This window comes from Penicillium odoratum (assembly GCF_028828045.1).
Source record: "Penicillium odoratum strain IBT 22623 chromosome Unknown utg000004l_segment0_segment0, whole genome shotgun sequence".
Lineage (NCBI taxonomy): Eukaryota > Fungi > Ascomycota > Eurotiomycetes > Eurotiales > Aspergillaceae > Penicillium > Penicillium odoratum.
Genome location: NW_026643146.1, coordinates 282,412 through 304,957, shown reverse-complemented (window position 1 = coordinate 304,957; position 22,546 = coordinate 282,412). Strand labels below are relative to the sequence as shown.

The 22,546-nt window shown below is 48.5% G+C and overlaps 9 protein-coding genes across 9 annotated transcripts; 2 read left to right on the top strand and 7 right to left on the bottom strand.

The window, feature by feature from the left end:
* Window positions 1-44: 44 nt before the first annotated feature.
* N7520_004373 (uncharacterized protein) lies at window positions 45-548 on the bottom strand (the record flags this gene model as incomplete). The annotated part of the gene is given in 2 exon segments (XM_057138307.1): window positions 45-95; window positions 114-548. The coding sequence occupies 2 exon segments, from the start codon at window positions 546-548 to the stop codon at window positions 45-47; spliced, it is 486 nt and encodes a 161-aa protein (XP_056996514.1).
* Window positions 549-1,624: 1,076 nt separating this feature from the next.
* On the top strand, window positions 1,625-3,058 carry N7520_004372 (uncharacterized protein; the record flags this gene model as incomplete). The annotated part of the gene is made up of 3 exons (XM_057138306.1): window positions 1,625-1,721; window positions 1,774-2,793; window positions 2,859-3,058. The coding sequence occupies 3 exons, from the start codon at window positions 1,625-1,627 to the stop codon at window positions 3,056-3,058; spliced, it is 1,317 nt and encodes a 438-aa protein (XP_056996513.1).
* Window positions 3,059-3,728: 670 nt separating this feature from the next.
* On the bottom strand, window positions 3,729-4,937 carry N7520_004371 (phosphotransferase family protein; the record flags this gene model as incomplete). The annotated part of the gene is made up of 1 exon (XM_057138305.1): window positions 3,729-4,937. The coding sequence occupies one exon, from the start codon at window positions 4,935-4,937 to the stop codon at window positions 3,729-3,731; it is 1,209 nt and encodes a 402-aa protein (XP_056996512.1).
* Window positions 4,938-5,877: 940 nt separating this feature from the next.
* On the bottom strand, window positions 5,878-7,657 carry N7520_004370 (MFS transporter; the record flags this gene model as incomplete). Its single annotated transcript, XM_057138304.1, has 2 exons — window positions 5,878-6,821; window positions 6,874-7,657. The coding sequence occupies 2 exons, from the start codon at window positions 7,655-7,657 to the stop codon at window positions 5,878-5,880; spliced, it is 1,728 nt and encodes a 575-aa protein (XP_056996511.1).
* Window positions 7,658-9,171: 1,514 nt separating this feature from the next.
* On the bottom strand, window positions 9,172-10,844 carry N7520_004369 (elongation of very long chain fatty acids protein; the record flags this gene model as incomplete). Its single annotated transcript, XM_057138303.1, has 2 exons — window positions 9,172-9,999; window positions 10,056-10,844. 2 exons carry the CDS (start codon window positions 10,842-10,844, stop codon window positions 9,172-9,174), a joined length of 1,617 nt encoding a protein of 538 aa, XP_056996510.1.
* An 883-nt stretch (window positions 10,845-11,727) lies between these two features.
* On the bottom strand, window positions 11,728-12,920 carry N7520_004368 (uncharacterized protein; the record flags this gene model as incomplete). Its single annotated transcript, XM_057138302.1, has 2 exons — window positions 11,728-12,768; window positions 12,819-12,920. 2 exons carry the CDS (start codon window positions 12,918-12,920, stop codon window positions 11,728-11,730), a joined length of 1,143 nt encoding a protein of 380 aa, XP_056996509.1.
* A 967-nt stretch (window positions 12,921-13,887) lies between these two features.
* Window positions 13,888-14,778, top strand: N7520_004367 (uncharacterized protein; the record flags this gene model as incomplete). Its single annotated transcript, XM_057138301.1, has 1 exon — window positions 13,888-14,778. One exon carries the CDS (start codon window positions 13,888-13,890, stop codon window positions 14,776-14,778), a length of 891 nt encoding a protein of 296 aa, XP_056996508.1.
* Window positions 14,779-15,058: 280 nt separating this feature from the next.
* Window positions 15,059-17,269, bottom strand: N7520_004366 (pseudouridine synthase PUS7; the record flags this gene model as incomplete). Its single annotated transcript, XM_057138300.1, has 2 exons — window positions 15,059-17,015; window positions 17,076-17,269. The coding sequence occupies 2 exons, from the start codon at window positions 17,267-17,269 to the stop codon at window positions 15,059-15,061; spliced, it is 2,151 nt and encodes a 716-aa protein (XP_056996507.1).
* Window positions 17,270-19,120: 1,851 nt separating this feature from the next.
* N7520_004365 (DUF2293 domain-containing protein) lies at window positions 19,121-20,048 on the bottom strand (the record flags this gene model as incomplete). Its single annotated transcript, XM_057138299.1, has 3 exons — window positions 19,121-19,597; window positions 19,655-19,777; window positions 19,839-20,048. 3 exons carry the CDS (start codon window positions 20,046-20,048, stop codon window positions 19,121-19,123), a joined length of 810 nt encoding a protein of 269 aa, XP_056996506.1.
* Between the last annotated feature and the right edge of the window lie 2,498 nt (window positions 20,049-22,546).

The following is a 22,546-nucleotide window of genomic DNA, read 5'->3' as shown; positions in this document are numbered from 1 at the left end:
CGACGAGATCTCCATTCTTGTCGATGGAAATTGTCGCCACAATTTCAAACTAGAGTGTTCATATCAGCGGACGTTTCGCGGCAATCATCGGCTACCTATTGAGTTTTGCATACCTTGGTGTCATAAGCACTGGCAGTGTCTGGAAGAAACTCTTCGTGGTTTTGCAGCTCCAAAAGACTGTGGAATATTTTGAATAGAGAGTCGCAGTCAACGGTGTTGGGCGACCCATTGGCTGCACGATGTTTGTTTGACGCGTGTTCGTTTCGAAGAATCGAGGTAATCAGATCACGGGACGTGAAATCCAGCGAGTATACTGAGTCTTTGTCTTTGCCTTCTCGATACGAGAAACAAATACTGTCGGAGGAAAGATATCCACGCAGGACAATTGCCCAAGCCAACTGGAGCAGGTTCAGAACCTCTATTTCTTCCCTGTTACAAAATTCCTTGATTCGAGAGACCGTATCAAAAGGGATTGCCGTCGTATGTCGGAATTTGCAGAGCCGTTTCTCAGCCTGAACGGGCAAGACTGAAGGATTTGTTGATTCCATACTGAATACGCCGATAAAGTTTATGGGATTGATGTTTCTGAATGTTAAATTGAGGAGCGAAGGGCAAACTCTTTAAGCTGAAACTTTGTACAGACTAGATTATTTGGGCGTTACCTTTTGGAGAAAAAGCCACTAGCACATTTGAACAAATGCCTCAACTACTCCGTATAGTGTTTATGGCATCATCCCAAGTTGCTCGGGTATCCATACGGCCGCAGGATACAAAGCTGCGGACTCTATTGTAGCGCCAAAGGAGATCTGGCTTAAGCCAATTAATGACTGAGCAACCATTCCAAATGCTGTGAAGAAGTAGGATAGACATGTGGCTGAGCAACATGTGTAGCTGAAAAGCGACATCAATGGATAGTTAGAAGTACCAATTTTCGGAATGTTTCATACGTGCATGCGTTCGAACTACTGTAGAAGCACGTACTGGTGCGGAGAAGAGTAGATTTCTATCACACCATTCTAGGTGGCGGGTCTAGACAATGGAGTATTCACGCCGATCTCTTCACTATCCGGTGTGTCACGATCGCGCTAAATTTTGAACTAAATATTTGCCATCAAATGGGGCTATCTAATGCGTACACATCCCAAAAGTGTCAATTGAGGTCCCAATCATCTTCCACCATCTATAATAATGTAATTGATGTAAGCATCCATCAACTCAGCGGTTATCCCTTGTATTTTTATTTTTTTCATTAACTTGGACTTTCTTTCAACCAAGTCCGTCGCACGGACCACGAACTACCCCTCTACTAATGCATTTAACATGCACAAACTCCAAAGTTCCCCCGATTTCCCGCATCTCCCTGACCCACCGGACGCGCCATAAAAGTGGAGACCTTTGATGCCAATAACACCCGTCTGTCTTCCCACGATGTTTAGAACTAGCAGACTAGAGGCATCATATCTCGAAAGTCATAGTTATGGAACATAAAATACCGCATAATCTCTTTTCTCCTTCCATAATCTTCCAGTGAAAATAAATTATACCTAACCCACTCTACTCCGGATATATCCAAACATACCCCGCGCAGTCATTCTCCCTCCCGAACTTTATAGTCTACATTGCTATGAGCGATTTGCCAGTAGAGCCTATAGCTATTGGCTTCAAATGGCGCTCTTCCAAATGGTTCATTCTCTCGACTGTGACTATCGCTTTGTTCGGTGGTTCGTCTGCCCGTTAAAATCTACAAACCTATGTTGACAATATTCTGTTTAGAGACCTTTCTCTATGGATTTATCATCCCTATTTTGGGCTACATGGTGCAGTCTCGCCTAAAAATCGATCCTGACCAGGCTCAAAGGCTAACCTCTGCCGTCCTCGCCCTCCATGGCGCTGTATCTGTCGTCGCGGGTCCTATCATTGGGCATTTCGCTGATAGGACACCCAACCGCAAGATACCGCTGTTGCTTTCAGTCCTCTCGTGTATTATAGGCACCATTATGATCGCCGGCACCCATTCGGTCACCATCCTCCTCCTTGGACGCGTTTTGCAGGGTGTTGCAACCTCCGCAGTGTGGATTGTTAGCTTGGCAACTATTGCGGATATGGTGGGTCAGCAGAACCTCGGTGCAATAATGGGGTTGACTATGTCCTTTGTTAACTTGGGAACCATCGGTGGGCCTGCGGCTTCCGGGCTGCTATTAGAGGCAGTGGGGTACTGGGTGACATGGTTGATACCACTGTTGATTTTGGCCGTTGACCTTGTCGCACGCCTAGTGATGATCGAATGTCCGAAAAAAGATTCCTCCACGCCCACAGCAGAGGCAGGAGAGGCAGGGGAGACTGCGAGCCTACTTTCTGCTACATATCCACCTGTCGCGCGTAACTTTTGGCGCATAATGCTCTCTGATGCTCGTGTGCTGACAGTCCTGCTTGTTGTGATATCGGGTGCAACCGTGGGCACGAGCTTTGCCGCGACTCTTCCTATACACGTGCAGGAGACATTTGGATGGGGCCCACGCAGAACGGGACTTGCTTTCTCCTGCCTCGTTATTCCGGCTATCATTATTGCCCCTTTGGCCGGCTGGGTTCGCGATCGCGTCGGATCTCGACCCCCTGCAGTAATTTCTTTGGTTCTTCAGGCGGGATTCTTAGGATTGTTGGGTGTTGCTGGGAGTGACCGTATCACTTGGGCCCGCGCTAACCACCAGGGTGGGACAGTCTATGTAGCCTGTATTTTGGCCTTAAGTGCATTGCGCCCTTTTATGTCTTGCATAGGGCCTGTCGAATTAAGTGGTGAGTGGTCTTTCTTGCTCTCGAGCACATTGCTGTATCTAAAGAGGTACTGATTGCCCTGCCAGCTGCCGTCAAAGCACATCAAGAAAAGTCTCCAGGAATTTTTGGATCTGAAGGAGGTCTCTCCCGTGTTTTTTCTATGATGGAAGTTGCCGCTTCCCTCGGGATGACCATTGGCCCGATTGTCAGTGGCCTTTTAAAGGAAAATCTCGGTTACGCCTGCATGAGTTGGACATTGAGTAAGTCGTATCCGGTTTTCATGTGAGGCAGACCGCTGATTCCTGATAGGCTTGCTTTATTTGCTTCTCGCTCTTCTTGTAGCGTCCTTCTTGGGTCCAGGGTATCCTGAGAAAAAGCCCCCATCTGATGATAGTTGCTAGGATTTCCTACCAGATTCCTCTTACACCCTACTACCTTTTCAGGAGTTTCTTGATCCCCGGGAATAATATTGTTATGTATCTATTTTATAATGGCCATTGATTATCTATTCAGAATGGTTAGATTTAGATAAGAATTAATTAAAGGGAGAGTGACGAATCAACGGTAAATGATAAATTAAAGGAGAGTGGTGATTTATAGGAGAGTGGTAGATTAAGAGAGAGCTAAGTACCTTATCTAGTTAAATCTACTGCAGAAAGGTTGGAAGTAACAGTGTCTGCACAGCGCGGAGAAGCCGTCGAGGCCACGTAGCGGGTTTGGACACGCTTTCCGATGAAGGTGAGCCGTGAACGGCCATTTTCAATCGGAACAAGGCACATGGAACTCCCGAGTCTAAATCATCAGGGTCCGGGAGACGGAGTTATATCAGAAGGCTTTCGCTCCTCGCGTGGGTTGAGCTATGCAAACCCGTAATACAGTACAATATAATACAACAAGTAAATACAGATGAAAAACAGTATGTATTGATATGTGATTCTCCTCGATACACGTCACGCCTAAAATCCCTCCATGGCGGCTTCCGCCACCGAGCGCCAGTGGGCCACGCGGTCCTGCGCCTGGCCTCGCGGGCACACCTCGACAATGGCTCGAATGTGATTGACCGCTGTCTGCATCATCTTTTGCCTTGCATTCAGCTGAGTCTGCTCCAAAATATGCTCTGCCCCCTTTTCTCGGCAGATTTGCTCAAACAATTGCTCCATGCGGATCTGCTCTGCCTTATCGTCAGGGTCCGATTTCATGTTCCACAGGAATGCCCGCGGGGGGTTCCACCTCGGGCCGGGAACCACCCCGCTGAACTCCCAGTCTAGGACCGCGGTGATTGGACACCCTGGCTGGTCCGGGTCACACATGATATTGGCAAAATGCATGTCTTTGTGTGCCATGAAGTAGGCGACGCTGTTCAGCTCTGCCTGATTGTCTGGCCGCTGCAACTGCGCCATGAACTCGCGGATCCGGCGGATCAAATCGCGGTAGGGCTCCAGAGAGGGATGGACCTCGATCGCGTGGATATACCGCTCGAGGCAGCTGCTCGTATACGCCGTGTAGCTAGGGAACCCCTCGGCTGGTATGGGATTGAGACTTTCGAGTGTTTCCGTACTCTTGACTCCGGCCGAGGCAGACCAGTACTTGTCCAGGTCAGGAGTCTGCCAAAAGTTTTCGTCGATGGGTGGTCCGGAGGCAATCTCGCCCGTCGATGTCAGGGTCAGCCCGCCCACGTACCCCTCATGCCAGGGTTGCGCATGGAGCTCGATCAGATAATCCGTCAGTTGGTGGACCATCTGCTTCTTGACCCCGTCGGATAGCGTTGCATATATCTGATCGACGCTGATGCCGGACGCTTTCTCGAGTAGGGTGAACTCATGTCCGATCACGTTGTTCTCCGTCGCATCGTACCGGATGATGGCCGGTACGGGAATGGAGGTATGCTTACCGACCCAGGTCATGATGCCCACCTCATTGCGTGTCTTGATGCCGGGTAGCTGCCGTCCAGAGATGCGTAGCACGAGTGTAACGGTACCATCCTTGTTTCCTCGTGCTGTGATACCCTGTGCCGAATCGAAATGGATGAGATAGATAGAATGAAAGGCGGCTTTCACCTGCAAGGGCTCGATGGAGCTTGGCGCAGGGAGGTCCAATGATAGGATCAACGAGGTGATAGTCTCCGCGCTCAAGGCAGGAGGCAGATAAATATCAAGGGTGCCCATTGTCAGGAATTAAAAATTCTCCGAGACGAGAGATAATGGGAAAAGATTCTTGAAAACAAAGATGGCGAGGTCTCGCAAGCGGAAGATATAAGTTAGGTGGGTTGCCCAGGGTCAGAGGGTGCGTAATAGAACGGTGTCTTTGTATTGTAAGCGTTATAAACGGAGTGCTGTAAATTACAGATACCTATGCAACTCGTTATATTCGCGGAGGAAAATGCCGATCCGTCATACAAAAAAAAAGGGTCTTGGAATCAGGGAGATAGCAAATTGGCCCCTGATCAGCGCTCTCAGAGGTTGTCAACTATCAATCAATTGACTAATTATCTAGAGAAATCACCCCACTTGCGGCCTTCCGCCATGGTGATGACACAATCCATCCAGGCGACACTGGTTGCTCGATGCGCCAGACAGAGGACCGTACTATCCCGGGAGGACTGCTGCAGGATTCGCTGAAGGATCTCATCCGTTTTTAGTCTCGTTTTCTATCCAAAATTATCGAGTATTCAGAAGGGTTATACCTAAAGGTATGAATAAGCTGATCCCACTGCACGACGAGCGCGACTGGCCCTTCTACCCGTCCGTGGGGACAATCCTACTTGTTGCGGCGCTGGCACAAAGCCCGCGCGACGGGCTACTGGTGCACGGTCTATATGAACTATACATCTTACGAATCAAGTTAAGTATTTCCAGGTATCATCGATGAGGGTAATATAGAGCAGAAGAATGGACAAGACAAAAGGAGGAGCAACAGCGAACAAACGCCATGAGGGTCGAGGTAAAGTGTACATGTGAGTCTACTGGCTTATATCAATCTCGTGCTGTCTTAGTTACTGACCTTGAACAGTTCCCATCTCTGCAAAAGCAGAAATTTATGAATTAATTCATTGCTAAATATCTCATTCTAAATTAGGTACTTCCAGATGTCATCCAAACTCCACAACTACTCTTCCTCCGTAGCCTCCGTAGCTTCCGTGTATTCAGCGAACTTGCTCATAGCTCGGAGCTTCGAGCCATGGAAATAAAGCAGCCAAATTCCGATAATTCCAATAACACTCAGTCCACCAAGAAGACTGGTACCCCTTGCGACACCCAGATTTCCAAACAGAGGATGGGCAAACATTACACTGCCACAGGCCAGGGCACTTCGGAAGAAATCATTGGCTGCGAACAGACTGGCAGCGTACTTCGGATATGATAGCGGAATATAGACGAATATACATTGCATCACGATGAAGACGGTTGCGCCGTAGATAGTGATGCCGATTGTCGGTACGATCCAATGGATGGACGTTCGGGCCGTCCAGGCGAAGAGGAAGAGACCGATCGTGGGGCCAAAGGATGCCGGTAGAGCGGGGATCAATCGAGTTTCCTGTTCAGGCCAGCCGAAGCGTGCGATTCGAGGGTCCATCCAGAAGTATAGGTAGGAAAAGTACACTGCAATGCCGATCATGCTGGATACCAGGATACAGAGGAAGACAAGGCCAACTTGACCGAGGTTCATGTGGTAGTCAACGGGATAGACTAGAGGGAAGACTTCGAAGAATGAGTAGTAGATGCCGTAGATGATTGCGGTGTAGATTTGGACGAAGAGCACGGCAGGATCTTTGATCGTGATCTCCATGGGCTTGATCAAAGCGTCCACGGCAATATCCGAGACGCGCATGTTATGCTGGTCGATTTCAGATTGTGACATGAAGCGCTTGTTGTTATAAATCTTTCGAAGGCGGTTTGCGCGTCGGAGCAGAATGGTCGGGGTGCTGGTCTCGGGGAGGAAAAGAAGCATAATGATGAAGACTGGAGCAGAGGCCCAAATAGAAATGAAGAGAGACCAACGCCATGACTCGACTGGGACAGCAAATCCACTGAGGAGGGGGCCAAGAGCGGCTATGACAAATCAGTAAGGAATGGGAGAGTCCGAGAGATGATCGTAACTTACGTCCACAGTACGCAGCGGCAACCCATGCCATCATAGCATATGGCAAAGCACTCAGACTGTACATATCACCAATGGAAGCACCTCCTGATGCAAGACATGGCGAACCGAAGAATCCTTGAATGAAACGCAATACCATCAGACCGGCAAAGTTACCGACCAAAGATGTTGGAATCGATATAATGACGAAGAGGAACATGGTGATGATGTAGACTGGGTTTCTTCCAATGACGGGGATCTCACTCAGTGGTGAGAAGATTAATGGCCCGGTACCATAACCAAGAACATAAAGTGACAAGCCCAAAGTGACAACCACCTCGCTGACCCCGAAATCTTTCATAATACCTTGTTCCGAGGCTGTGTAGATGGCGGATGTTGTATACACGACAAAAGTGTACAGACAGATTATGGTCGCAAGTAAGCCACGCTTCAAATTAGACCAGTTATGGGGATTCTCGGCGTCGTCGGTATAGTACCAATCCACAAGAATCGCCCCATCCTTTGTCTTCTTCGGAGTGATCGGGATAGACTTGACCTTCTCAAGATCCTGAACATTCATTTCACGGTCCTCTTGTAGAGTTGAGGTGTGACTGATAACATCGCTTTGATCTGAGTTTTGTCTTTCCTCTTTGGGCTTGGGATTTGGAGCGTCGAGATTTTGCATAACTTGTACCCATGTCTCGGGGAGTTCGAAGCCGGGTTTTTCTTCGGGATATTGAAAGTATTTGTTTTTAGTCAACCATCTGATCAACTGCCCCATTGGGGCTTCTCGAACAACAGCTTCCATTGAGGTGACTTTAGAATAAGGTTTGATAGACTCCAGTTGATATGGGATCAAAGCTTGTAATTATCGTCGGGTCCTGTGACCGAAAGTATTAAAGATAGGCCAGGGTAGCTTCAATGTTTGGATTACATATCAGTTGGGAGTTTTAGAAGCGAAGCAGAAGATTATATATGGGTAAATATGAATGAATCATCCTGGTTCTGCTTATGGAGATTTTGATTCGGAATTAGGACTTAAGACCAAACACCCCCAACATGCTTCCAAAGTACTCTATTCCATCCAATCATGATTATCTATCAAGCCCTACGGTTATAAATCAGCTCTTTCCTGACAACCTTTCTTTAGCGCCTCAAGCACGTCAGATCCACTATGGAGATGGATTCCCCCGATCCCGATACCTATCGAGCCAATAAGAACTGATTGAGGGTGCTTGATTGAGCTTGGAGACTGGATTGGAAATACGACATATTAATCAGCTGAATGACACGAATGGCCTATTTCGTTGTCAAGTCCAGTTTTTCTCCGGTAACTTTCCATGGTTATGATTGAGACTTTCCATGGTTATGATTCATCGATGTTTTGGGCATGACTCGGAGCTTCTAACAAGGCTGTGTCCACCAGCGTGTCTTAGGTCTTTGTAGAGGTATACGATTATGATTGGTTGAAATAAATTTGACAGTGATTCGACTTTGTAAGAGCTTCATATAGATAAACGGTAGTTGTTAGAGCAACTTACACAGAAACAACTCTGTCTCGAGAATCAAATGTCTCGGCCTTAGGCAAAACCAAGCCGGTCAATGCTGCCAGATCACACCGTTATCTCACGTCATCTACCGAATCGAATCAAATCAAATCCAAGATCTTAATCTGCTTCCCGATCGTGATAGGAATCCTGGATGACGAAATTTCCCTATTTTACGAGGTTCCTATGCACTTGAGTCGGTGCTTATTTCCCATTACCATATATAAGGTTGCCAAGCTGTTCGTTGTGGTCCTTGTGGTGATGTAGAGGGTCCAGCGATGAATAATCCACACCGAAGCTCGGGCTCAAGCTATAACCCACCGAGCATAACAATATTTTTTTCGATGGAATTTTATGAAATATAGCGGGTCATGTAGGGATTATGCGGATATCTGGAATTGGTAGGTTTGTGAAATCATTCTTTTCATGCTTTATGATATACAGTCTAGTCGTTGAACGACATGACGAAGACGGCTATGCAAGTAAATTAAATTGCAATCGCCAAGTATTCCCAGCCAATACACAAGATTGAAATGAGCAAATATACTCAACAATTCGTAAAAGTGCTATCCCGTCAACAGGATCCTAGGATACGTTCTGACGGCTGATAAGGGACTGCCAATATACTGGCCCTGTGGACCAATCAACGGCGGGATTAAGGACGGGCGTGTGGCATGCTAGGTCACTTTCCTCATGTCCAAGGATGAAATAATTTTTTGATCTAAACTCCAAGACTCCAAGATAATGCGGCAAAATCAGGGACAACTTCTTCTGATCATGCATTGTTATCAAGGACTCCGAACGGGTTTTGTCCCTTAGTCTCGGAGACGCTTGGGGCCTCTTGAATCCTCTGCTTCTTGGCGCCCTTCTTCGCGGACACGGTGGAAAATCCTTCATCTGATCCAGACTGGCTAGTAGCTGCGGCCTTTGCCTTGTTAGCAGCGGATGCTCGAGTCCGAATTGGTGAATCCGGAGTGGCTTTTTGCTCCACGATCTTCTGCACGTGCGCCTTGATGATTTCCTCGTCGGTCGCCTCGCTGTTCTCACCTTCAATAGCTGCCCGCTTGATCTCACGGCTGAGACCCTTCAGCGCATCCATACCGGCCTTCTCGGCAGCTTCCATGTGGGTCGGCTGCTTGACGCCGGGGTCCTTGCGGTTCAGGTACGAACGCACGAAGAAGCGGGCGAACAGGTAGGTCAGGGGTAGCAGGTATGACACGTTGAGCCAGATCGCAAACGCCTGGCCGGTGGTGTCCATGCAGGTCACCATCTCGTGGGTGTAACCGGTGGTAGTGATGGGGGCAGCACCAGTGCTACCGACATTCTCAGCAATTCCCTCGGCGCCAGCAGCGCGGAGGGCGAGCTTCTTCAGCCAGGGAACAACACCAGCTTCGGCAGTGGCGCTGGCCACCGCGGGCACGACCTTGGACAGGTGACGCAGGGAGGTGCTACCGACGGGGTAGGGAATGCTGTATTCCACAAAGAGGTAGGCAGCGGCCATATTGGTTCCGAAAACGAACTGGGTGATCTGCATAGTGGTCAAGCTACGCTTGATCACACCGGGGACACGAATGCGCAAAGCAGTGAAGGTGTAGTAGGTGTACTATAGAAGATCAACATTAGTTACACGTTAAATACGGTTCATGGTGGTTTACATACCATCATTGCATGGATAGCCGAGTTCACGAGGGCGAAGATCCAGATCGGAGCTGCCATGTAACGGATACCGGCCCACATGCACATCATCGCACCGGCGTGGTGGTAGGTCTGCAGAGTTGAGCTCTTCTTTCCCTTGGCTAGGATAATTGCGGTATCCACGACCTCATAGAATTTAGACAGGTAGAAAAGCCAGCCAAAGTAGGCAAGGCCCTGATTCCAGAGACGGCCGACGTCTGTCGAATCGGGGATACCATTGCTCAGTTTGTAATCTGGGTTGGCGATTGACCATTCGTTGGTGAAGGGGCTGTAGGTAGCCGCATTACCGTAACCCCGTGGGCCATTGATCTTGCACAACGAGTCCACGACACCCGCCAAACCGTTGGCATCGCTGCGATCCGGCCAGGAATTGCCAAATGCTTGGAACATACCAGCGAATGTCCAAGCTGAGTAGACGGCCAGGAAGACATTGTGTAGCACCACGAAGGCCTTAAACAGGCGCGAGTGGCTGAACGCATAGGGCTTGTAGCCGCGACGCTTGTTGATGCGACTGACCAAGATGACGGTCAAGGCGTAGACGCTGGCAATGGTAATGGGAACGCGCACATCCAGCACCTGGTTGTAGAGGTCGTTGGGAATATTAAAGGGCTGCTTCCAGGTGAATTCCGAGACATGAGGCGCCGGAATGGTTACCGGAAGCTCATTTGGAGGGAAGCTGAGCAGGGAGGAGCGAGGGAATCCGATCCGGACGGTGGCCGACCCAAATTGGGTGGGCACGTTGAGGTCATACATTGCGCTCCTAGTATGATCACAAAATCTGTATATTTTTCACCAAGGAGCAATTGGCAACCCAGTCAAGAGGGAATTTAGAAGAGAAAAAAAAAGTGACCAAATCAGTAATAGTGTTAAAAGAGCGACTCCACTCAAGATAAAGGAAAAATGGACTTATCGTGGTGGAGACGAGGTTTGTTGGGAATTGGGGAACCGAGGTTGACTTATCATTGGGGAATTCAAGTTTTGGGTGAATCATGCATGAAACTTGGCTTTTTTTTCTTTCTTTTTAATTACTTTATACCGTACTTTATACGGAGTATGTATATAATTCATTTCGTCGCTTTGTGGGAGGATAAGAAGCCTTTCAGCTTCTGCATTTATCTAGAATTGAATATATACAATTGGTATAAATGTAGAGTCATTATGTGGTCATCACAGGTGCCACTTATAACATTGTTTCTCTCCAGGTTTTCGAGGAAATTACCACGTGACGTAACTATTTCAAGTGGAGCCTGGCTGACTCATCCCGGATTTCACCCGCGAATATCTATACAAGTTCTACAATCCGGGGCAAATACATATGCTCAAGTGCTACTCCAGGGAATGATCTGTTGTTGGGAAATGAAACTTCACATACACATCAGAGGGGCGGATATGCATTGGCACTTCCCAACATATCGCAATGAGATCGGCCAACCGGAACTTCACATGCGGCCGAGGCAGAGCACAGGAATGTCAATCTCGATAACCTACATACAGTGCGGAGGATTGCAGGGGTAGCACAACATATGTTTATCATAGAAAACCGGCTTCTATTCTGTAAATGGATCCCAAAACGCCCAGGTGCATCTCATTTGGCTCCAGGCTCGAGATAAGGTCGTACAAGTACAATGTGCCCCGCTTAGCGGGGTTTGGTGTTCAGAGGAACAGGTGGTGGCGTCGGGGCTGACGACGACACTGGAGAAGCGGACGTCGCAGGTGCAGCACGCATCTCTGCCCGTTTGGGAGGAGGCGGTGGTGGCTTCTTACGTGCTTGAGTCTCCAAGGTAGACGATGATGAGCTTGACCTTGGCACCGAGTTCGGCCCGGGCGGTCGGGGAATCCGTTTGTTCGCATTGGCCGAGAACTTGCGGTCGTCAACAAAACTATTGAATCGCGATGTTACTCCACCCCATTTCTGCTTCCCTAGGTCAATTTTGTCCGCATGACGATCGCGGAACCCCGGAAGTGGACGAAGTTCATTCGAGCTTGTTGGGCGTGCGGGTGGAACTGCCGGAGCCGTTTTGGGTGGAGATCCCGAGTCAGTGCGCATCTGGGAGAAGCGGGACTGCATGTCATGGACAGGCGCCTCGTTGGCCGTGGGGTGAGGTGCGGTCGTTCCTCCGATGCCAAATGCCGGGACTGAAACGCCAGCGTCGGCGAGGCGAGATGCAGCTCCTTGGTTTACATATCCCTGAGAAGGCGAAGGCGGAACAGGGGAGTAGGACGGGGGAGGGGATGGATTATGGGAAGGCGACTCGGTCCGTGGAGGAAGTCGGGGGGGCAGCTGAGGCTTTGGCTTCATGGGCGGCTTTGCGCTTATCGGGGTAGAACTCGGCGAGCCGAGGCGTCGCACGGGAGGAGACGGCAGGCCGTTTGTAGACAATCCAGTTGTGTCCACGCGATACGGCACCGGAGGTGGTTTGGGCTTTTGAGCTTCCTCTTCCTCCGCTTCGGCAATTTGCTGTTGGTAGGCATTTTGTTGCTCGATCTGTTCGCGGGATATAGGAGCACCTAAACCTCGTCGGTCCGGGGTTGTCTCGTTCACCGCGGCAGCGCCATGGAAACTGATATGCTTCGGGGGTGGTCCAAAGGACGCGGGATCTTTGAGAGAGGAGAGAGGTTGAGAGACATGTTCACTTCGCTCGGAGCTGGGGTCTTTGCCCTTGCCCATCCATCCCGCCTATCGTCGCGTTAGTGATGGAACCATTGGCCACGTAAGAGGAAACCTACCACTTGATTGATGCCTTTGAAATCACCACGCCAACTCTCTTTGCTTCCATCTTTTCCTTTTGGGTGCCAGCCCCCTTTGACAACATTGCTAAATCCACTCATGTTGACAGGGTGGTTGATCCTTTTAGAATCCCTTCAACGGGTTCAAGGCAACCCCGCTTACTCCACAGTCACGTGTTTCCGGATAAACTGTACAGACTTAAAAGTTGGAAATAAAGTCATTCCTTGTCTCACTACCGATTCGTAGGATATAAGGAGTAATTTAATCAAATTACCTTAGTCTCTCTTCTTGCTTGTCAATTTTAGTAGACAATGCAGTGACAATATCCAGCAAGCAAGTGCAGACTTACGCGCTTCAAGTTACCCATCGGGTCACCAAATCCAGGTGCAGGAGTACGTACAGGAAGAGAGGGTTTCATGATACCTCTTGATTGAATATCAGGATAATGATCAGGATGTCGCTGTACCCAAATAACGATAATCATACTGTGGATCATCTAAACCAATCATGTAAAGCTACTTTTGTCATGGAGCCTCATCGTGCTTTCCACTAAACGCTAAACAGCTAGACTTGCCGCTGATCTTACGTCCGCCCCCAAGTGAAGCGCTTTCGGTTTTAATTATAGACTTTTCAAGGCGTTTAGGATTACGCGGACAGCGAGCTAGTAGGCTTTTAAAGAGTCACCAGAACGAATCATTGTAATTCTATGCAAGTTTCCACGTATTCAACTGTAATAATTCCTTTGTAAAGTCCTAGTCCTGATCGTTGAGATTCATTCTTTGTACACCGTACGCACTTTTTTTCTCTTTTGGTTTGAAGAAGTTCTCTTGTTGCTTTTTTTTCTAGAGTAACGAAACTCGGGGACAAACGGACTCGAGCCAGAACCATCTAACTAAAAGTGCACTGCATGCCGAGCACTTTAGCTTATGCCCTACTAAGTAGCGTCTATTTTGGCCCCCGATCGTCTTTGGTGTCGCTTCGTTTCGTTATCTTTATCTTTTTTTTTCGTTTTCTCCCTTCAGGTTGACTGGCACTCAACAAGTCCATAGATACCCATCTTTGACTAGCATGCCGATGCTAGAGTTATTGAGGAGGTGGGCAGAGCCCCAGGGATATGGAATGGGAGGTGCAAACCAGTCTGGAGGTCATTCTGGTGAAGGAGATGAGAGTACCACTGCAGCCGACAATTTGGTTACGTCTACTCGCACCAAAGGTGGTCAGTCCAACACGAACATGGTTGCAGCTTCAGCAGCGACATCAACTTCGGGGGCACTACTCGGTGGAAACGAGACAGCGGCAGTGTCTACATCAACAACAACAACCCCTACGGCTACGAGCACTGTCACTTCCACTACCGCCACTGCAGCGGCTAGCCACTCAGGCGGAGAGTCAACAACCACAAAACTAGCCATCGCCCTTCCTATAGCTATTGTCGGTGCTTTAGCAATCATAGCTATAGGATTTTTCCTCATCCGCCGTCGACGTCAGCAACGTGCAGTTCCTTCATCACCAACCTACGACACAGCCGATGGCAAAGTCATCTCTTTGACCCAGATCATGGCTGCTCCCCGCGAACCCGCTCCAGCAGGCCTGCCTCGTTTCCCGATGTTAGATGTTCCAGAAAGCAGAGATACTGAGGTCAGCCCTGTCTCAGCGGGTCAGATGTCCGCGCATGATGAGTCTCATACGCCGATGGGCTTTGGGATGGCAATTTCGAGGGATCAGAGGCCCAATGCGACGGAGCAAGATCTTCGTGGCATTAGTAGGTCTGCATCGCCGGCGAATGCGGTGGGGTCACAGATACAGTCTTTGGAGAATCATGGTGCTGCGGATGATGCGGTTTCGGTTGTTTCCAATGAGCAGAGAACAAATGCCCATAATTATGATGATATGTCTTCTGTGTCGTCTTTCGATGGCGGTAGCCCTCGGGCTAATGACCATCAACATCCTTTCCGATGAACTGTCACTCATGCGCTTTTGTATCCTATTCATTGTATTTAAGCCATGGCGTTGGTCTTATTTTATATCGGGACCCACATGCTGCATACATACTTCCAATCAAAGTTTCATGCTCCATTGCCTTCCAAGCTTAGAAGGCTTGCGTGGTTCATATAGTTTCAAGAACATTTTAAGTATAGCATATTTGATTGCTGAGCCGGACGCTTCTTTGGCCTGTTAATGCATAAGATAAGTTATATCCAAAATACTATATTACATGTATCTGTGACTGGCTTAGAGCTCAACGACCGCCACCGAGGTCAGGCTTCCACTCATGAACCAGACCCTTGGACAGCTCCCGAAGGGCCATGGTCGCGTACTGGCTCGATCCCAGTTGGAATTTCAGCACGATGGCCAACTTGTCACCGGCCGGTGTAACAGGAGCATCAGGAGCAGCTGGAGCAGCAGGAGCTTCGGCATTCGATTGCAGATTTTCCAGATCAGTCTTGATGAATTTCTGATCCTCCTCAGAATACATCTTGATGTCAAATGAATAGTCCCCGCCCATTCGGCTGAAAACCTTGCGGTAGCCGCCACTGAGGCTAGCATCCTTCCACTTCCGGCGCATGTTGAACGGGTCCAGACCACCGCCCCGCTCGCTGGCCATGAACTCACGGTAGAAGTCAGTCATCTTGTTGGGAGGGTAGATGACATCGAAACCGGGCTGGGGAAGAACAATATCAAAGAGAGAGTATTTGCCGCTCGCGGCCTCTTCGGCCGTCAGAGCGCGCGCCCGCGTGAACATGTCATCTGTGGCATTGGCACTATCTCCGCCTTGAGGAACCACAATGATCTCTCCGTCAGCATCGACAGTTTCTGTCTCAGCTTCGCCTCCTTCCTTGTCTCGGTGCTCATGCACGATGACAAGATCACCCTCGACCACTTTGTCGCCGTAGAGACGCCAGCGCTCGCTAGCAGCAAAGTTCCACACGAGGGACTGGTAGGCATGCACGTACATGAGTCGTAGGTTCCGAGGGATAGCCTGCAAAGCGCCGAGATAGTCATTCTTACCATAACCCTGTTGACGGATGATACTGGCCTCTGCGGAGAACTTCCGCGGGAGCACGTTCAGAGAGTCATTGATGTTGCCTGTGGTCTTAAAAATGTGAATCGCCTTGGCGCGGGCCTTATCATCACTGCTGATGAGAGCGGTGCAGGCGTCGCCTTCCTCTGCCGCGGCGAGAACGTGTGGTGCGTAGTGCAGAATGGCATCGCAAGCACCTGCGTAATCATCCTGAAGAATCTTGACACCTACTGTATCGGTGCGGGTCGAGAAGGTTCCGAACCGTTGCAGACCGTAGTAGTTAAAGTAACCGCGGTCGTGGAGATTCTTCAACGAGGACCGGACGATCTCAGCGGCTTTTGCGACAGCAGCCTGGGGGTCTTGGAGGCTGACGCCGGGGACTTGGCAGTCCCGAAGAGTGATGACAAACTCATTGCCATGAAGGTCTCCCAGCTCCAGACCTTGCTTGCGGTACTCAAAATCACCTAGACGAGCATTGCGAAGGGTGGCGTTCATCTTCGCAAGACGATGGGCGTGAACGCGGACCACACAGGCCCGCTGCGCTGTCACACCGCGGCGATCTTTCGTACCGGCAAACTGGAATAATTTGGGGTTGATCTTCATCTGACGGGACAAGAAAGAGATCACCTCCATGGTATCCTTATTCTCTTTGTAGATGGTGAAATGCAGGTATTGACCACCCAATTCATCCCAGCTGACCCGGCCACCACTGGAACGACCACCGCCACGCCCGCTCTGCTGCTGAATATTGCGCTTGAAGCGATTGGCAGCAGGCATTATGTCAAGGTTACCCTCGTTATCGGTAGCGGTCTCCAGCTGTGACTTGAAGATGCGACGGATAGACATGTGAATTTTGGTGCGCTGGTCCCTGTCGGTGACCTTGATCGTGATTTTTCCAAAGTCAGATGGTCTCGCTTTGCGATCGGCCATGGCGCGCGCATGAAGGTCAATGGTGTCTGCAGCATTTTGTTCGCCGAGAATTTCACGCAGCAAAGCATTGTCCTCTTCCGAGACCTTGAACTCGGTATCCTCCTCCTTTGCGACAGGGGCGGTCTCTTGTGTTTCAAGCTGTTGCTCGTTCTTCTTGTCGTTCAAAGCCTCGGGTACGGATAGGTTCTGGAGATGGACGACTTGACCGGAGGGAGTGATCTCATTGACTAGGAAGTCGGTGTATCTGAGGGGTTTTTAGTCAAAGTCACATAAGAGTTATAGTATCATGTCGGAGATTGCGCACCTCTTCTTCAAGGTGCCAGAAAATCCATCGATGTTCCCGGTGACCAGCTCCGTGATACCGACTTCCCGTTCCTTAGAAGCCTGCGCATCCTCCACAACATCGGTCTTCAGCGCATCAACCGTCGCATCAACAGAAGACACATCCTCGGTCTTCTGTCGCTTCTGCGGCGGCTCAATAACTTCTGGGCGATCCATTGTAGCGTGGTGAAGTGAAGTCGTTGCGTTCGTTGCAGAACTTTTGATCACGTATCGGGAATAGCGTGATAGGGCCAGCCCTAGTTTCCGGATTGGGAAATTCCATAACAGTTAGATGAGGCTCTATACCAGAACTTTTATCAAAAGGTCTTGGAACGAGAGTATTCAATTTTGCATCTCAGAAGCCCTGTAAGTGATATATTGAAAATTGAACCCTGAGAGACTGTGACCTTGAAAATTCCATCGGCTCATCTACATGTGATAGTGAAACCGCCAGGTTTCAACCCTCAAGAGAGTAGACAATGCATGGATGAAGCTCAAACATGTATAATCTTTGTCCTGACCTAAAGTGTGCAGTATTCAATGCATATTTGGTTTGAGCTCATTCATCGCTTCAATCGGAGCTAGATACATTTCTTTCATTAATTCATCCAAAACTATCTGATTCACATCACTTTCTCTGTGTCTTCTCACAACTCCCTACCTATCAGTCACTATCGGTTACTATCATCCTCTTCTTGTCCGTTGATCATCAATTCACCAGCCGAGGTTCTGATGTGAAATTGGAACTTGACGATTTCTTCAGTAACAAACACATCAGTCAACAGCCATATTCAATTCGATGTTTCCCAACTCTAACGGAACGCCCGGTGGAGATTCCCAGTCTCATCATCATCAACGTCTACGCCCATGGCAACCTACCGTGACTTCTTCTTCTTCTACAAATAGGCCCCAGTTCCAGCAATGTCCCCGAAGAGGGAATAGCGGCCAGTTCTCAGTTGACAACATGGATATAGATCCTATTGATGAATCTGCAATCCGTGCCAATAGTCGAGATTCAATGGCCCATCACTCCGTCTTCCTTCTCGCCCCTGGAATCTATCGACATCTCATAAAGATCGATATCGTCGGGTACCACCATCAGATGACCATTCTCCAAATTTTCGAGGCAGCACAGAGGTGGATCAATGAACCTGAGAAGCCCGGGATGAGAGCGAGTAGAGATCTCTGTTCTTCACAGTTTGCCCCTCGTGGTTTTCTCCGGGTGGAGATCGTCTGCTTGTCGAATGTCTTCCTAGTTGCTCTCAATGATTTTCGGGTTTGTTTGAGCATTATGCAGAGTATGATTACGAGTGAGTTGAACTGGTTTCCTGGCTTGCCATGGGACTCGGAGCATTTGAAGATGAAAGTGGATCTACCCCGGGGTTAAAGTCGGAGCGAAGCTACATTGCTCTGTCTTTTACTGTCTTCTGTTGTCGTTCGTTGTCTTTTGTCTTTTTTTTATTTCTTGAGTGGACGAGGGTACTGCTCACTGTAGTCCATCAACTGTGTCCACTTAGGGAGGAGCTCATGAAACAGCTGTTCGAAAGCAAGCTTATGATGGCGTAGAAGCGTGCCAGGGCTAGGGACTGTGAGATTGAAATTGTTGGATGGACAAGATTCTGGACATGCTTGTTTCGCCCTGGTATATTGATATCTAGGTAGTAGATGATAGCAAATGTAGAGCCTTAAGCTACTCTCGAAATAAGATATACTGAAATGAAATTTGTTTGTAGGAAGTCGGTATGAGAAAGGAAGTGAAGGCGAAAGATGAATTTCCCGGACGCTACCTAAGTACAATGCATAAATATCTGGTAACTAATGAGTCTCCTATTTTGATAGCATTCCAAGGATACTGGGTTCTGGAACCGGGAATAGAAAGCAGCTTGACTTTATTAAGGTAGCCCTGATCTACTCAATTTTCATTTCCATCGTCGGACTATGTCATAATTCGTACAGTGCAATTTCTGTATGCTCAAACTCCAAGCGCCTCAGGCACTCATTCGATCTCAATCTAAACATCACATTCCCTTAGTCCAACACGATAATGTCATTTATTAATTGCGAGCGCAAAACCAAGTTTTCAGTCTTCTTCGCCTCCTCGCTTCCCTCCCAAGTCTTCTTGATGGCTTTAACAGTAGGCCACACCTTATCACGCGCCTCACACCGCTCCACTCCAGAATCAAGTAGCGAATCATAGGGTGTATGTTCATGCCGGATATGAGCTTCCACAGCGAGCGAAGCCTTTCTTTTGTCTGTTTTCATCGAGGTGCGGCCTACCCGCCCAGATCCCTTGAGAAATGCGTGGTTCAGGATCACTTCCAGCGTCTCGCTAGGCATATTTGGGAACTCGCTACGGAGTAGTTCTCGGCCGCGTGCGACGAATGTCCCATCACGGGCTTTAACAGCACTGGCACGTTTTTCTGCAGTCAAGGTTGCCAGTTCGGATACTTTTTGATGGATCTCTTCTGGAACTCGGATTCCCAGGGTTCGCTTAGCAGCTTTGTCCTGTGTATGGTTAGGATTTTTCGGCCATTAAGCTCATGCAGGTGTATATTGACTCACGTAGACGAGGTAAACTATCCGATTAGACGCCTTTGTATCGGCTCGACAGTGTCTGGTAATGTACACATCCCCCCTAGCAACAAACACATAGTCGTCTGGCATCGGCTCACGCTCGAAAATGTTCTATCAAGGTAAGTATTTGGACTATACTGGTTGCTTGCCGAACCATGGAACAGGAACATACTTCTTCAAGTGGGTCATCTGTATCAGGCAGAACACCAGATTTCGAGGCCGTTGACGTGAGGGGCTTGGATCTGGAGATGGGTGGAGAGCCGTGAGAGCCTGGAACTTTTGCAAGGGGTTTGAGGTCTGAAGAAGGCTTCTTGGCTCGGCCGTGCCGACGGCCTGAAGATTTCTTCCGGCGATGACCTTTTGACTTTGTATGTGGTGCCATGGTGGATTGTGTAACTCCAGATGTCGGCAGTAGAACAAGGGTGGAAAGAGTTTTGGGTCAACAATCAATGCAAATGTTACCTCCTAGTCCACTGCTGCTTATTTCTGCGAATTTGGTAATTTCACTTGCAAATGTTTTTGATTCCTCTATTTGCTCTCAATTCCAACCAAATACTGGTTTTCTGGCTTTGATGTCTGATTCCTTTCAGTTCACTGGTTGGGAAGCCTGTGGAATGTGGCGTCCAATGTGACTGTGGAGCAGTTGCATGCCTGAAGCATCAGGCTTTCAATCATTGATGTTTGAAAGAGTGATGTTCACCTGCAATACTTCTCGATAATTCAGGGTTCAAAATTTCGAGATTCTTATTGATGGCTTTTATAGACAATCAACTGTGAATGTACTGTTCTTTGCTACTGATGTCAAGGTCCACTGTTGATCCAAGCTGGCCCCGCTTGAACAGATATATATATATGTATACACTTATGACAGACAAATGATTTTGCAAATGACCAGTGGAAAATCATCTGATTATGGATCTCGACATGAAACAGGTCTTGTATCGATATATGTTGCGAGAGAAGAAAGCGGCTACATTGTTAGCCTGGAAACAGAAGAAACAAACAAGATCTGTATTCCGAGAGAGAGAGAGAGAGAGAAAGAGAGAGAGAGAAAGAGAGAGAGAGAAAAAGTATTTAGACTTGCAGCCGGAGCAACGGAGATCACCTTACCCCACACTTCAATATTGTCACTGCAATTTGAAGGTTTGTTCCCCAGGTCGGTACGGATACTCGAAAATATACTCCGTATAAGAGCCAAACTGGTGAACGATACCGACGATCCAAGAATAGATCTGACCATTTATTGAAGGCGGGGTACAACTTTTGCTTTTACGAGTAATTGAGCGAGATAAGGTACTCAAAGACCGGGAAACTAGGCCGGGAAACAGCTTGCGTGGGCCTGAAGTCCGGACCTTACAGGCTCACAGCTTCAGTGGAGACACAAACTGGACAAATGTGAGTAACAGGATCAAGTACGGAGTACGGAGAACTTGAAATCAAGATCTGGAGAGGATCCGCTGCGGATCCATGCCCGGCCTGCATCTAGTCGATGACTCCGCCCAGTCCGAAGCGCCCGAAAATGATCCATCCACCGGTCGCCATGGGCCCCCGTTATGATCAGGTCAATAGAAAAGTGATTCCGAGCCGGGCAAAAAGACCATAAGTGGAATTATGATCGCACCATGGTTAGAACTTGGCAGAGCTTGGGTGTGAGCGGGGGAAAGTCGGAATCCGAGACCTCTTCGTTTGGATATCCGGATGATATGAAGGCTGAAGCTGAGAATAGAGGCCACAATTAAAATGTAATGACCCGAGCGCGAATCACAGGAGACCTGGAGTAAGGGTGAAGCGACGCTAGCGCAGGACCATCCAGGTCCGCCAGGCGGGCTTACCTGATTCATATGCCAGGGGCCGGATTAGCTGTGATCTTCAATGCAGGAACAAGAACAAGATGGATCTTCCCTGTGTAAGTAGTCATGAGGTTGTTGGACTCCTTGGATCACAGCCAGACTGATCAGTCAGCATCTTTTTTCTCTCTCTCATATACTCAGGGTAGAGTACGAAGTAACCGAGTTGTTAACTGTTCGTACTTCCACTCCACTTTCAGGGGAGAATGTCGTCATAGGTTAGATTGGCCCGCTCTCAACTTAACGAAAGCGTGTTTGATTGGAAAGCTTGGAACGGCTCCTCCGACTCGATCTTAGGTCCAAATATGGTTCTAGATCGGCAGTATTTTCCCTTAGAGTGAACTCAGCTGGCATATGATAGATACAGGAATCGGAGCATTTCTTGTATGGCGGGATTTTGCATAGATACTCTATACTCTATACTCTATACCCTGTAGTATAAAGTGTATAGTATATGGTACGTTCGTATAATTTTATCCATAAATAAACCGGAGTATAGTGGATACAACCGGTGGAGGCTCATTTGGTCTCCCAAAGAGAGAGAGAGAAAAGTCCCCACGCGAGAAGAAAAAAAAAAAGAAAAAAAAAAGGAAAAAAAGCTCGACAAACAGAGAAAAAGGAAAACAATTTTTCTCCAAAGTTTTGCATTGAAAAAGTTATCAACCGGATTAACAACGAACTATAAAACATTTTTGTTCGAAGCCCAGCTTGGACCTTTGGCCCCCATTTTCTTTACTCCTTTCTCCAATCTCAATCTCAATCTCAAATCTCTATCTCTAGATCTAAATGATCGTGACTCTTTCAACCTTATAACCTTCAACCCTCTTTAGCATTCCTGCATTAAGGTTGCCTGGCAGATTAAAACCTTCAATGGTTGCTGGGAACAAGTTGCTGACATGAGTTGGGATCACCCTGTCCACAGGTATGTTCCCCTTCCCCTTCCCCTTCCCTCCCTTCCCTCGTGCGGGGTGCTTTCCTCCCCCCTTAAGCAGTAACTGGATTCCTGTACTCCATAATTGTTCCCTATGTTCGT